Below are 15,011 nucleotides of genomic sequence, written 5' to 3'. Positions count from 1 at the left end.
GTTACTGCATCTGGTGACAGAGGCTACCTGGTGCTATTTCTGAAAAGATATATTAAAAATACACCCCAAAACTTTACTTTTTAAGAGATTTTGGATTCCAAGTGGCTAAGTTACTGCTGAAAGACTACTTTAGCTTTTAAACAATATAGCCTAGGTTTTTCAAGATATCCACATGCCTGAATCCTTCTGGAATTTTAAAACTGGTTATTGTTATGAATTGTTATTTGTTCTCAGTAACTGTCAATACCAGTCTAATGGCTGTTATTCAAATAGCCTGTGAACTCCTGCAGCTGCCTATAGGTGCATTTGTAGAGGATGGAAAACTGCAGGAATTTTAAATTCTGAGGAAACATCTTTGCAAAGTAGTTTCCTGCACCCTTCAACAAGCCTGGCTGCACAGTGTGATCAACACCTCACTAATGGGCTAAATTTTAAAATAAACGATCTTGGCACTGACAGAAATGGATGGGAAGGATGAAGAGAAAGTTGCAGAATGCAACAAAGGTATTGCAATGAAGGATCACTCCTATGACTTCTCAAGCTGATTTTGAATTGGACAATACACTAGCAGGAATACTCATAGTCCTAAGCCAAGTTTTGTTGATGTGAAGCACCTCCAGGAGCTTCAGACAATGCTTCAGCACATGCGCTCAATGCACATGTGGACTCACACATGCACCTCAGCAATGCATGTCCACAAAGGATCCAGAGAAACGGCAAATAGCTCCTTATCTGGAACTACCTTACCCTTCCCTATGGGGGAAAGGGAAAAAGCCGTAAGACAGATTATTTGGAATTAAAAATTCCATATTGTCTCAAAAATACAGGCCAAGGACAAGCTGATGTAAATTGCTGTAGGGAGAAAAAGCAGAGGATGAAACTGGCTCATAACCTCATAAAACTGGCAATGGTGCTGGCTTATCTACATGAGTGGAGCTGGGTGAACTGAATGACAATTCAAACTTAGGCAGAGCTCTGAAGTGGAAACCTAAAACCAACCTCCTCCAAAGGCCAGATGTGTTTAACTTCCAAGGTTGTGGTTTTGAGTCTTTCTTTTGAGGTTGTGGAAATGTCAAGATCAAACTGGATTTTCATAGACAGAGGACAAAGAAACATTTCTGCACGTTCAGCATATTATCCTCAAGAGAATCTCCCAGCAAAAACTGAAGAGCTGACCTATGAGCCTCACCTCAGGCACTACAAGCCCATAGATTTGGGTGCAGCCTCCACACAGCTCTTTCAAAAGCCTCTATTTGGGGGGAACACCCCTCAAGCATTTCCACTCCTCAGGCAAATACGGTGCTCTGACGTGGGGCAGGAGGGCAATCCAGAGCCAAGCTCAGGCAATGCAAACATCAATCTGAGCTGAAGGCAAAGGAGAGCTTTCAGTAAGGAGTTTGGGGGAGCTCTCCCAGACCATGAAGAGCACAACAGAGATACACACAGGCAGGAATTCAGCTGCATCTTCCTATCCTTCTTCTGTAACAAGATCTCCAGTGTCATCTTAGCTCTGAGGGATTTGACTCAGCTCTACACAGCAACTAAAGTTCATCTCAGGGCTACTCACTCCCAGAAGTGTCTCTGTGGCTTCTGCCTCACACAGCCCTCTCCAAACCACTTCTAGCAGGTTATGTTTGTGTCCTTGTCCACACAGACTCAATCCATCCCTAAATGGCAGCACATTTCCTTCCCATCTGGTGTCCCAAAACTATCACCGCGTCATTGACATTTTTAGTGTCGGAGTTTTCCTGGTTTGAGTTTTGCTTGCTCTTAGGAAAGTGCCTTAAACCGAGCTCTCCATGTCTTCTCCACAGATGCTGCTTTCTCCAGAGTACCTTGTTTCTGGTCTTTAGTTTGGTAATGACCCAAGTTCACTGCATGATGGCAGGAACTGCAGAGATTGCACAGCGATTCTCTGCCTGCTCTCACAGCTCTGCCTCGCCAGCATGGAAATACTGCCACTTCTCCACTCCCTGCACAATTCTCAATGGTGCAGCCAATAAAGACATTTAAAGGGATGAAAGGAAATGAAAGAGCTCCATGAAAAAGCCACCAGGAACTGGGTATCAAATCTTTGTTTGTGCTTTTAGAGGACTTCCTCTGGGGCTTCAGTGCAGCAGCGAATAACTGATGTGCAACCCATATGCTGTTCTTCCCCACTTATTTCGCAGCTTGGCAAAAGGCAATACAACTAGGGATTTCAACTCAGCCAGTTTTGCCTGATTTGCCAATCTGTGTTGCTGTTCTGTGTTACAGCATCAGGGCTTCTGCAAATTTCATTTTTATTTCTACTGTCAGCATCTCGGCATGTAGAGGGGAATGGAATGCCACCCTGCCACCCTACAGGACACCAGCATCAGTGCTGGCTCATGGCAGAGCTCCCACATAAACCCTCACATCTGTACCCTCTAGAAACAGGCATTTATAAGACAAAAGGATTCCTCATATCTGACAGTGTTCTTGTAGGTATTGCTTTCTTTTTCTTTAATATTTTCATATCTATAGTATTTGAGTTTTTTTGCCTGGCCTGAGAACCTGCAAGAACATTTGTGCAACAGTGCAAAGTAGAAGGTGGGGGCAGAAGGCTTGCTTCCTACCCTGAGACCTGCCCTATGTTTCCATGCAATTTTAGGGGAGTTTCTCTGGCCAAATTACTCAAAACTATAAATTGCTGTCTGGCTTATCCAGGTCATCACAGCTTCTGAGGCTGGAACTGTCACTCTGTGAGGCGCTGAAAATCAGCCTGTTTAATTACCTCAGTTTCCCTGTTGGTAAAGGGAGGATAAGATCTTTCATGTCTCAACTCATTAATATTAGTAAATTGTTCTGAGATTATGGGATAGCTGGAACTATTTATAGGAACACAAAACACCATTTCTATTAGGTGCAAGTTGCCATGCAATTAAAATATACCAAGCATCACAATATGTAGCAAATGGGACATCTTGTTTTACATCAGCCAAGAACTGCTAAGTGGCTCTCTGCTTCCTAGTTGCTTATTTTATACTTTTTGCCCTGAAAAACTCATTAAGGAAATGTACTGGGCCAGACTGTGATGTTTAGCAAGAGTCATAATCTCTCTCGAAGTTTCCAGCCCACAGGGAAAATTTTGGATGTCTGTGTGGGCAAATCAAGCTACTCTCTCCACAGCTCTACAAAATGCAGAGCTTTACAGTTTGCTGTCAGCAGAGAGGGATGTGAACCACAGTTATAGCCCTTCTGCACCTCTTAGAGGAGGTTTCCATTCTGTGGGTATACATAAAGAGCAATCTCTGCTCTCAGCCCTTCCAGAGAAGGGGAACGGAAGATCCTTTAAATCTCAGTTTTCCTCAGCTGCCTTCTACAGAGTGACCAGGGAGAACTTTTATTGGCTCGCTCTCCTACAAATGAATTTATTTAGATTCCTTCCAAAAGGTTGCATAGAGTCTTTCTTCATTTCTGTCTGGAAGAGCTTTGTGAGAGGCTCTTTGGACGAGACTGCCACAATAATTCATAACATTTGCAGACAATTTGTAAACCCTTACAGTGTCCCAGAATGATTAATTATTTCTTTTTAAGAATATGAAACACTATATGAGTGTGTGTTTGTGAAAATGCACGAAGACAGGCAGCTCCCCCAGGCCCAGAGGCACGAATAAAGATCAGCATAGATTTCTTCTTTGTCGTGTAGGGCTTTTTGTGTTACTTCAGGTGTTTCTCCCCTCCCTATTTTAGGTTTAAAGTGAACAAAAAGCAGAAGGTAGTAGTCTTATTTCTTTCCAGGTCTAATAGACTCTGGAAGACCTGAGCTAATTATGTACCAAAGGTATAATCCCACATAAATAACTTATGTTAATGATGACTGCTGGCCTTGGCTTCAGCCACCCAGGAGAAAAGCAATTAAAGTCACCCTTCACCCTAGATTACAAGCCCTAAACTTAATCTCCGTTAAGTTTGCAACATGATTAGTTTTATGTCAACTTTCAAACCAAACTGTAACTTGCTGGTAGTTTCTGGATGAACATACATTAACCCAAGTGAGTTCAGAACAAGAAATCTACAAATCCTAGGATTTGGAATGATTTCCTAAAACCTATCTCAAATATTCTGCATAAATACACACGCAATACAAACTAATTGCAAAGGCAAAGCTTATGGGAGGAGAAAAGTCAGAACAATGCTGAACAAATATTTGGGATTTGCTCAGGACTCTAGTCCAATCCCTCTTTTGCAGCAAGATACAAAAAATACAGCCATGTAGGCCACCACTAGCTATACCAAGTCTGTAACCTTTTAATATTGCATGCCCATACCAGAACCTCTCCCCTTACCACATTATTTAGCGTATTGCTTCAGATTAAAATTATTTTGCTAAAAATTATTTGCTCTTTGCTGTTACATGTAGAGTTGGGTGAGAAATGTTACTTATTTTTCATTTAAACAATGAGAAGACCATACCCACATGTACTGTAGTGCACGAGAAAAAGAAGAGCAATCAAATAATTTTGATGCTTTTCATTACTAAAATGATTTTCTGGTAGCAGTGAAGTTGACTGGGCATTCTTTGGGGGTGACTGACTGTCAGGGGGACCAGTAGAGAAGAGACTATTGGTTATAACAAGTTTTAAGTTCTTCACTAGGTAAGACATTTTCCTCTCCTTGCCAGCCCCATGATCACTCCCTTTTGCCATTATATTTACATACCGAAAGTACCTCCCTCAAATGCTTTTGTTAGTCTGATTTGTCTGGCTAAGAAAACGTCAGCTGAAAAAATAAATCTGAGGAGACTGCAAGTACAAACACACAGAAGATTTAAGAAAATTATCCTGTTCTGTGCTTGCAGAAACCAGTCTCCCCACAAGTTTAGAGTCCAAATCCCACATGAAGGGAAGAGAAAGTCATGTGAGAGTTAAAGAAATCCGAAGTAAACATGAATATTAGTTTTGTTGTATGGTCCTGTAAAATAAGCTGGATGAAGTCACTCTTTGGGTTGGTTTAGTTATCAACATCTCTTGCCATGCTGCAGTGACCCTTCTGACTTTAATTTCACCACTATGCAACAGCTTCTGTTGTCTCTCCAGCTTATTGCTAACATCAGTATTAAGCTGTTCTAGCAGGAGAAGTGATTAGCTTGTGTGTTTATAACCCATGCTTCCACAGTGAAAAAAAACGAGATACATAACACAGATAATAATAATCCTGTGCAGTCTAAATAAGCTTTGAGAGAGCTGTGCAAAAATAATATTGCGAGCCTTTGTGTCTTACAGGATGGGAATCAGGCTGATTTCCTTTAAAACCCACAATTTATCCTACCTTGCTGGCCTTCAGTATCTCAAACATCAGAGGCAACCCTTGCGTGATAAGCTCCTCCGTGTACTCTTCTTCCTGAATGGACTTGAATTCCTTTAGCAAGCACTGGATGAGGGGTCGCCTGTGCTGCTGGAAGGACGTGCGCAAAGACTCCAGCCACGTGTGGAGCGTCCAGGGAACACCTACGGACAGAGGACAGAGCTCATTCCAAACTTCAGGGAAGGACGTGCCCTTCTGCTTTTTTTAACCATGACTCATGTTAAGATTTTACGCAAAAACTGCCAAATAACACTAGGAATCAAAATTCCTGTTTATCCCTAATTAAGAAGGCTGGCGGTTATCAGTACATCCCAGACCTAATGCACAGAGGCTTTCCTCCAAATGCTAAGAGAGGACTGTGGTCTCTCTGCTCATCTAGCCTTCAGCTTCTCTGCTGAGACTGCCAATTTGTGGTAATTGCTGTGGTGTTCTGTGTAGCAAAAGCCTTTTGGAAACTAGATTTACGCTGGCTTATTTGTTTAAATGTGGCCCTGGAGAGCCATTAAATGGTAAAAAGCCCCGATTTTGGTCACTATCCACCTGGATTCAAACTGGTGGTCTTCAGATTTAAACTTGCTTTAAATGCTACCCCGTGTCCTCTCCTGATCATTAGTATTTTCCCTAAACAGCACTGGGTGAGGTAAACAGATCAGCCTTTTCAAGTAGATTGTCATGGCAGAACCACTCTCCAGGAAGTTAAAGGGAACTGCTCCCATGCACTGAGCGAGAAAGCACATGGAACTAATGTACCTCTGCAGGCATGAGGCTGGACGTGACCTAGTTTCTGCTCTTGCAGAACAGAGGGGAAAGAAACACAAGCCTGGTGTTTGGCAATTAAAGGTTTTTCCCTCCATTTCAGAAAATGTTAAATGCCTGGAGACCACCCCCACCACTCTCCTCTTGTTCATCTCTCTGTTCATCATCTTTGCCTGCTCAGCCTACCTGGCAAGCCCTGACCCACGCCACAATGTCCACAGGGTTGGAGCACTGCAGCAGGCAGAGGCACACCAGGCACTGCAGCAGCAGAGGCAGATGGGTCTCTCTGAATGCAGATAAATGGGAATGGTAAATACACAATCCAGATCCATCTCCCTCTGCACTACCCAGTCACTCTCCCCACAGGCAGAAGTGACTTCCAAGCAGGCTGGTATGATCAAGTCCCTCACTGAAGGGCTGGCACACCACAGAGCTGGCACACCAGCAAGGAGTCGGTTCCTTGCTCCTGCCTTTGGAGGCTCACAAGTCTCAGAAAATAAAAGTTGTTTTAATGGTACACTGCTTTACAGCAGAGTGCAAAAGAGGAGCTGTTGGAGGTGGCCCACGGCAGCTGAACATTGCCCCAGAGCCTTCCCTACGCTCTGCCATGCAGCAGTACAGAAAGCTGCGGTGGGAAACCACTGTGTCCTGCAGAAAAGAGCCAGTGACCCCTGAACAGGCTGTGCTGTCAAGCTGAAATGGGCTGGGAACCTGTCAGGTCTCCCATCATCTTCTGTTTCCAAAAGAGTTGAGGAAGATGCGACTGCAGTCAGTTGAAGCAACAGCCCGTCGAGAGAGACGTGTTTTTAATAGTGATCCCTCCCCAGGTGAAGATGAGAAAGGACAGCAGGACTGACCTATGCTCCGTATGTCAATGGTCACATCCACATAGCCGTGCTCGGCACTGTGGTACATGGCCTCCTTCAGGGCTTTCAGTTTGGCCTTGCTGTTGCGGCTGGCGCAGAGCGGAGCTGCTGCCGAGTCGGGCAAGTCCGTCCCCTCGGCCAGGATCTCCTCCAGTGACAGAATATCGCTCTTCTCCTTCTCTGGCTGAGCGAGCAGTTTACGGAAGACGTTCCTGTCAATCACAGCATGACAGAGAGAGGGAGAGAGGGCAAGAGAGGAGAGGAAAGGGAGAGTGGAGTTAGTGCTTAGCCTTTCATCACACTGGGTGTACTTGTTGTGACGTGGCAAGTTAGGACACCTATCAAGGAAATTACTCCAGCTAATGGCAGAACCAGCTGAGAGCAGACCCGAGGCAAGCACAGCTCCCGCTAGCCCACCTGCACTGCCTGGGACACATCTGCAAGTCACTGCTGTCGTGAGAGGAACTGTACAGATGTCGCATGAGTGGCGGCATCTCATGGGAACAAAGACTTGCGAGCTAAACATGACTCACGACTTCTTCAACAATCAGGGAAGGCCAAGGTGCTTCTGGACAAGTTCTCAGGATTCCCACCAAGGAGGGTACCTGAGAAGGGAGCTGCCTGGAGCTACTGAAAGCACCACCACTTGATTAACACTCAAAGCGGTCTGGGAAAGCTGGAGCAGCTAGACATTCAACAAGGCCAGTCAGGGCAGGTTCAAGCACAGCTGGGACTACTCTACAAAGCCACTGATCCAGCTGGGCCATCAAATAACAAAGCCCTCAGGTTCGTACCAGCACAACCTTATCAACCTCAACAGTGTTTCTCTTGGTTTTGCAGCTGTAAAAGGAGAAACCAGGCTGGCTCCCAGCCCACCTCCCTTGTATTCTGATGTCCTCCCTGCATCTGCTCAAGAACCCAGCATGGTCTGTCCCAAACAAATTTAGGGCAGAGAGGGAAGGAGGAAGGCATGAGTGTGAATGGTACGTAGGTAGAAATAGAAGAGCCAGAGTCTGTGTTTCATGGACAGCCAACAGTCAAGCCAAGGAGAGGCCCAGGTGCTCCTCAGGCATGTGGCTCCCATTCACACTGGCTGAATGTGAGACTTCAATAACCAAACTGTCCTCCCTGTCCCAGGGATCCCTCTCAGGCTCCAGATGGGCAGTGTTGTGTGAACCTGCCCTGACATGCTGTTAGCATGTTGTTAGACTGGCAGCTCATCTCTAAGCAAACAGACGGTAGGTACTGTCTCTAACCTGTATCTATGTTCCTCTGGATGGCTACAATCAGAAAAGTAGGAACGTGAAGATCATAATACTAATTCATTACACTGCAGTCAACTCCTGAGTGTTGCAAGACCATGCATGCCAGGTGCTCTTTTTTTTTTTCTTTTTTTAAATTTGCAACATACATACAACATTAAGACACAAAGGACTTTACAGTAAACACAGATGCAGAAACTCCAATGAACGGAAATTAAGGCTGCAGCAGTACAGACACAATTCACTCAAACCTGAGAAATACGTCAAGAAATTCAGAAGGAATGTCTTTGGCATTCCTGTCTGCTGTCACATCAGCTGCCATTTAACAACCATTGCATTGAACACACCACAAGGAGTTCCCTTCCTTCTCTTTTTTTTACATCAGATATCAAAAAGCAGCTTGTACCACCAACTGGTTTAATTCACATGCTAACAGAAAGCCTTACATCTCTGCTCAGTTGGTGGCATGTTCAATTTGTTCATGCAGAAATTTCACCCGTCAGCTCAAACTGGATGCCCAGACAAAAAATAAGCACTTGAACAATGCCACTAGACTTGTTCCCACTCTACCTGTGTCCATGTGCAGCAGCCTGACTGAAAGAGTTCATGTCACCTTGTGGATTCATGGAAATGCCATTCCTGTACATTGTTCCTATCATGGGGTCAGCTCCTCGCTCCAACAGCAAACTGACGAGTTCAAAATTTCCTGCAAGTCAAGAGGTGCATTTTTACTTCTTTTAAAATCAAGTATTCGCTCATCTAAACCACAGATCCCAGCTGAGGAATTGTTACAGTGGGAGGAAAAAATCCTTACCAGCAGCTGCTGCCAACTGTAAAGGAGTTTCAGAGTAATTTTCCTCCCCATGCTCCAAGGAACCTTCTACCTTTGCTCCAGCATCCAGCAGCAACTAGAAAGAAAATTCACCATTTAGAGCAACTGGGTGTATCACAATCTTCAGAGTTCATGAACAGTGACAAATGAGAATCTAATGCTTCTTGTTATCTGAAACCAGATACAATGGAGACACATGACATGCAAATTCTGCCCATTGTTTCACAGAGACAAATTAATTCCTTTTTTCGCTCATTTTATGCTGCCGAACACCAGGAGCACTAGTGTCCAACTTCAGAGCCAAAAAAGTGTAACCCAGTGTTTCTGAGTGGGAAATGGGGTAAGGTCAACGTTAGGAAGTAATGCATTGAAGATGGAAGAAAATTAGCCCGACAAGCATCCTTCCTTCATGGTCTTCTAGAAGCCCAGCACCATCCAAAAATAGATCAGATTTCAGTCGCCTCCATCTTTTATATAAAGACATGGTCAAAAGAAAGGCAATTCTTAAGAACCAATTGCAGCAATAAGTCCAAAAGCCGTGGTCTCCATTGGGGACACTTCCACAATAAAAAACAAGAATGCTGAAGACAAAAGTGGCCAAGGAGAGCAGGACGGAGCCTGTGCTGCATCCCCCTCCTTTGGCCATTTCTGTCTCGAGGCCTTCACAGTTTTGGTGCTTCATTAAGTGTGTCATAGCCACAGCTATTTTGAAGAATAAACCTTTTCAACTTTTGAGATGCCAAAACACAGAACCAGCATATCCCACGCAACACCTCCATGGGGTAAGGAGAGCGAGGGCTTCTCCCCCTTTGGAGCAGCACAAGGGCTGTTGTCCACCTCTCTCCAACCACGGCAGCGTTTTGTGTTTGCTACAGTATTGTAGTGCAATAAAGTGCAATGAATGAATAAACAAACACATAAAACAAGTGGTCAGGAAGGAGCACAAGGAGTTGTCAGACTTTCTTTGGTGCAACTTTGCTTTAAAATTGTCCTATTTAGGCCTCATATTGGTTAAGGTTTGAACACCATATTCGCTATATAATAAGTCTATTATATATCAGTACACTCTTGAAGAAGCAGAAGTAACCAATATGAGTATGACAAGAGGATGCTGGTTTGAGATGAATGTAATTAGAACTGAAGAGGAGGGGAAAAAAAAAAAAAAAGAAAGAATGAGATGCAGGTAGGGAAATACAATAATACCTGAACTACAGGAATATGTCCATGCAACACAGCAAATGTCAGAGCTGTCCAATGGCGGGTCTCAGGGTGGACGGATGGGTATTTATGAGCAGTACTGACAACCTACAAACAAATTAAAGTTATTTTTTTAAAGAGCTATATGTAACAAAATTCAACTTGCCTGAAAGTCAGGCATGTGAGGGAGTAAGTGAAATAGAAAACCTGGGAAAGGTGCTTTATAAAATGATTGGCTTCATATTTTTCCTGCAAAATTTTTCTCAGTATTAAAACTGTTCACGCTGATTTGACAGCTTGAATTGAGTTCTTACCAAATGAAGTCTTTTACCAACTACTGTAGCTCCATCTAAACCACTGGCCACCAGATTCTTTTGCACAAGGGCAAAACATCCACAATTGGTTACAACAGCACACACTGGGGAAGCAAGGATGGATCAAGACACTTACAGCTAAGAACCACTCCCACTGACTTCTCCAGACCATGTATCAACAGCCCTGGGCCTTGGGACTGCTCCAGGCCCAGCCAAATTTCTTTGCACTTAAACCAGTATCATTTTTGTCACTGCCATCATGAAGGACACATCACAAGCCCTACCCTGGAGCTTGCAGGCATCCTTCCAGGCTCCTCCTCTCTCACCAGAGGAAAAAGAGATATGAGAAGCAATGGGGCAGAGTGGCACTTCAGAAATGTTTAAAGAAAACTGCTTTTTACTGCCTTCTCCCGTCTGAGTTGAGTTAAAAGTGTGGGATGGTGACAGTTAAAAGAGATGCAAACTATACCCTTAGAAAACAAAATGCTATTTTTCAGATTGCTCCTTCCATTTTCTACGCCTTAGTGCCTGGTGCTTCTAATGTAGACATTGGGGAAGATGAATAACCATTCTTTGCTTCAGTTTCCCTGTCTTTGAGATGGGGGTATTAATATTGATGAGGTTCACAGAGATGGTAAAATCTAATGAACGTTTGCAATCCAAGACTGCACACTCAGATAGAGTGTGACACTAAAATTCAAGATCTTGTTACTGATCTTCAGAGGAGGACTAAAATCAGAGTAAAAGATGCACCGTCTGTTTCACCAGCCAGCTATGCTTTCACTGCCTTGTCTGAAGTACTTTTTTCCATAGGGGGGGAGCAGGACCAGGTATTAAATATTCGGTTCCATTAGCAGCTCACATTTCCAAGCACCACATGCAGTGTTTTGCAAAAGCAGGCCCTCAGTCCCAAGGACAGGATGAGGGAAAAATCTGAAGAGCCCATGCAGATCCCATAACTTGCCAGAGGAGCGGATCTGCACCAGCACGTGGCTGTTATCGCCCAGATTTGCCAAGGAGAGCTCAAAGGGCAACAGGAGGAGTGTGTTGGCCTCTGAACAAAGGCACAGGGCTTCTTAGGCTCTGGGTTTGCTCAGAAGGAAGAGGATTCAAGCAGCTCCAGCCTTGGGGTTTAGGATGTGGAGCAAGAGCAGCAGAGGGTGAGGATGGGCAGGACCACGGTTTAGTGAATGCATCCAGCTCCTCCTCAAGCACGTGTTCCCACCACTGTTTGGGGCAGTCCATGGAAAACGGCAAAGAAAATGAAGTCATTTTAACTCCTTTGCTCCTTTTAGATTGGTTTGTTTAGAGTTCTTTCCAGCTGATAAAGACCTGCGGCTGATCGGGCTTTAAGGTTGAAGTTTGCTGAGCAGCTACAGGTCCCACTGACTAGAGAGCAAACTGCAGCTTCTCAGCACATCTGGAAATAGAGTCCCTTTTCACTAAAGACGGGCAATCAAAAAGGGAGGTGCCTAGCATTTTAGGCTACTTTTGGAAACATATTTGCAAAGTGAAAGGGGGAAAATTATGCAAGCACCTGACAGAGTATTTATTTTTGTTCATGGTTGATTTGCCTTTTTTTGCCTTAATTGCCCAATTTGCACAGTTGGTTGTGGTGTGCACAAATCATCTTATAATTGCACACCATAATTATTCACAGTTCTTGTCCCAAAGTGTTTTCATTTGATTTTAGAGCAAACACTCTACAGTAATGAATCGGGGAGGTTAACATTCCTCACTGGAGCTGTTCTCTCAGATGTCAGCAGCTTCAGGAAGACAAAACCGTTCAAATTAGCATTTGATTCAAGTCTGGAAGATTACTGGAGCAATTGGGAGGACTGCTCCTAATGAAAACTCGTCCTAGGAACCAAATAATGCTATCTCATGTCTGAGCCACAGACAGGGTTAAAGGAGAGCTCAGTCTCCACGCCCATCCAGTCTTTGGGCTCATTAGGGGTTCAAGTATTCAGCTATTGCCAGCTCTTGGTGGTATGCTTGAATGTGGGGAACTGAAATCAGCAGCTGATTTCATGATAATAACGACTATCAATCTCCTACAGGTGATATCCATTTCTACTTTCAAATTAGATTTTTCAAAAGTGCAAAACGGCTGTCTGAAGCAGTGACTACAATTTATCAGCTTGCTCAACTCCAAACAGAACAGATGGAACACAGATAAGTGAAGCAGACAGCTTAATTTACTCGTGACCTCAACAAATTGAAACTGGAATCATTAACAAATAATTCTTTCCTGGATTTTCAAACGGCTCTTTAAAACGTACATACCTGCATTGCACAGAGTTGGACCACAATCTGTTTGGTGGACAGATTGTGTAAGTCTGTGATGTGCATTCATCAAAAAGACATTAATATTCTGGAAGCTTCAAGCTCCTCATCCAGCAATTTTTAGCCCAAGGCACTTTGTAAAACATAACAATGGAACCTACATCACACTTGTGAGCTGGGGATGCTTACCTGGAACATCCCTATGCATAGAAATGCTCGAGCTTTTGCAGGTTATCAGACGGGTGTTGCTTTTACCCTCTTCATTTAAACCCAGGTGAGATTCAGGGAGTCCTTATCCAATATCATTAGAGCTGTGCTTCGTGCTTGTGCTAATGCCTGTATTCATTTGCAGCGTGCAAACACAACTAAATCAGTATTCCCTGTGGGTTAACTCCGACGACTTGACCATTTCTATGCAGTGAATCCCAGTGTTAACCTAATGCCATTTGATGTCACTATTCATTTCAAGTGGTCCCATCCAGGATAACACAGATTTTTTTTTTTTTTAATTCTTGTGATTTTCGCTCTGCTACAGTTTCAAGGGGTAGTTTAAGATGTAAACAAACAACAGAACAAAAGATACAACCAACAAAAAGTCCTCACCTCAGCATTTAGATCTGCTCCAGCATCTAGCAGCATCTGCACCATAGCCTCATCACCCCTGACACAAGCATACATCAGTGGAGTCATGCCCTAGTTCATTTTTTGGAGTTAAAAAACAAAGGAATTGACAAATTTAACACAGAACTCTCTTTTTTTAAAACAATTATTCAAGTATATATCATCAAGACTAACAATATGTATTTAATGAAAGCCATTACCTCTATTACACACAGGCCCCTCAGAGTAGCAAAAGCCAACCACTTCTGTAAAATCTACATTTTTGTTGTCACTTGCATTGACTGCTTGTATTTTTCATGTTACCTTCAGCATGGTAAGTGGAATGAGGCTTACCAGCCTCACTCCATCCTCATATAGTAAACTGAGCATTTTTGTCTTTGGGACCCAGCAGAGAAATGTTTTCACCAAAGCAACCATTCCTTCCATTGGTATTTTGAAAAGAAAATAATTCTACTCAGTTTTCTACGATCACAGTCATAAAATCTAACTTTTCAATTACTGAAAGAGCCTTTAAAACATCTCAAGCTTCTTTTAAGATAGGTTAGATTTGAGCACAGCTTTTTCAACATGGATACTGTAAGGGGCTGGAAATGTCACGGCTTTCTATAGCACTCTCTAGCAAACAAGGACTTAATTTTAAATGAAGTGCCAGACAGCTTTGTTGCAAGTTGCTGGCTCTAGGAAAGCAGGGCCATTCTTGGAGAAAAAGTAGATTAATTGGCCCTTCTACACAGAATCACCACAGTGCAATTTGTATTAACCTGAAATACCTGCTACGGCTGATCACCGTTTCCCTTAAGGTAAGTACTGCTGTGGCTGTGGTAATGAATCCAGATGAAACCATGGGGAAAAAAATTCATTACATCTACAGTAAATTTTAATAGCAGAAGCTGCTTGTTAAATACAGCAGGGGGTGTTGACCAACAGCCACCAGCTGTTTTGAGGTAAACCTCCTGAAGCACACAGGTACCTCTGATGCATGTTTTTAGGCTACTTCGAGGTCCCCAGTAAATCTGCTGTCAGATGACAGTCTGTTTGCTGTTTAACCTGCTGCTGTGAAGTGATTCTCAGAGAAACTGGAGGTACCCTGCCTGGCCAGATACAGATCCATGACACTGCTTTGCCTAGCAAGAGCCCAGTACCACTATTTTTGCTGAATTCCCCCACTTTTCCTGTGTGTATGCAGGGCTAAAGGTAGTGGGTTCTTATGTGTGGAAGAGCTACTCTTGTAAAGACAATATAAACTAAGGTTTGTCCCTGCAAGGTCCTTAGATTCTCCCTGAAACACACTGAGCATTTCCCAGGATCAAATCTGCAGTGTACTCATGGAAATGCAGAGTAAGGGAACAGGCACTTGGGGCCTGTGATGGTTTTAGTCTAGGCCTTCCTTGGTGACCAGTTTGTAACCAAGGAAGGAGCCAAGTACCCAGTATTCCACACAATTTTTACGTAAACCAGAGTATAAATAAGTCAGAGATTAGAGACCTCGCTCTCTTCTCTTCCGGCGAGGTCTGGGAACAGTGGGTCCCTGCGTTGGTCTCGCTTATCT

The 15,011-nt window shown here is 43.7% G+C and overlaps 1 protein-coding gene across 3 annotated transcripts in view; it reads right to left on the bottom strand.

Moving 5' to 3' along the window:
• BTBD11 (BTB domain containing 11) overlaps positions 1-15,011 on the bottom strand; it is a 173,561-nt gene that overhangs the window by 17,908 nt on the left and 140,642 nt on the right. Inside the window, exons 6-11 of one of the 3 annotated variants that reach the window (XM_027886639.1) lie at positions 13,445-13,534; positions 10,248-10,349; positions 9,027-9,120; positions 8,783-8,918; positions 6,942-7,162; positions 5,293-5,471 (exon numbers count right to left, since the gene is read on the bottom strand). In XM_027886639.1, coding sequence (XP_027742440.1) covers positions 5,293-5,471; positions 6,942-7,162; positions 8,783-8,918; positions 9,027-9,120; positions 10,248-10,349; positions 13,445-13,534 — 822 coding nt within the window. The remainder of the gene's footprint in view (positions 1-5,292; positions 5,472-6,941; positions 7,163-8,782; positions 8,919-9,026; positions 9,121-10,247; positions 10,350-13,444; positions 13,535-15,011) is intronic. The other 2 variants (XM_027886640.1, XM_027886641.1) reach the window with 2 other exon arrangements.

This window comes from Empidonax traillii, unplaced genomic scaffold, assembly GCF_003031625.1.
Source record: "Empidonax traillii isolate 1590-97213 ecotype Southwest subspecies unplaced genomic scaffold, ASM303162v1 scaffold191:size1449129, whole genome shotgun sequence".
NCBI classification, from domain to species: domain Eukaryota; kingdom Metazoa; phylum Chordata; class Aves; order Passeriformes; family Tyrannidae; genus Empidonax; species Empidonax traillii.
Note: the sequence above shows the minus strand (reverse complement) of the source record. Positions and strands in the feature narration are given on the sequence as shown.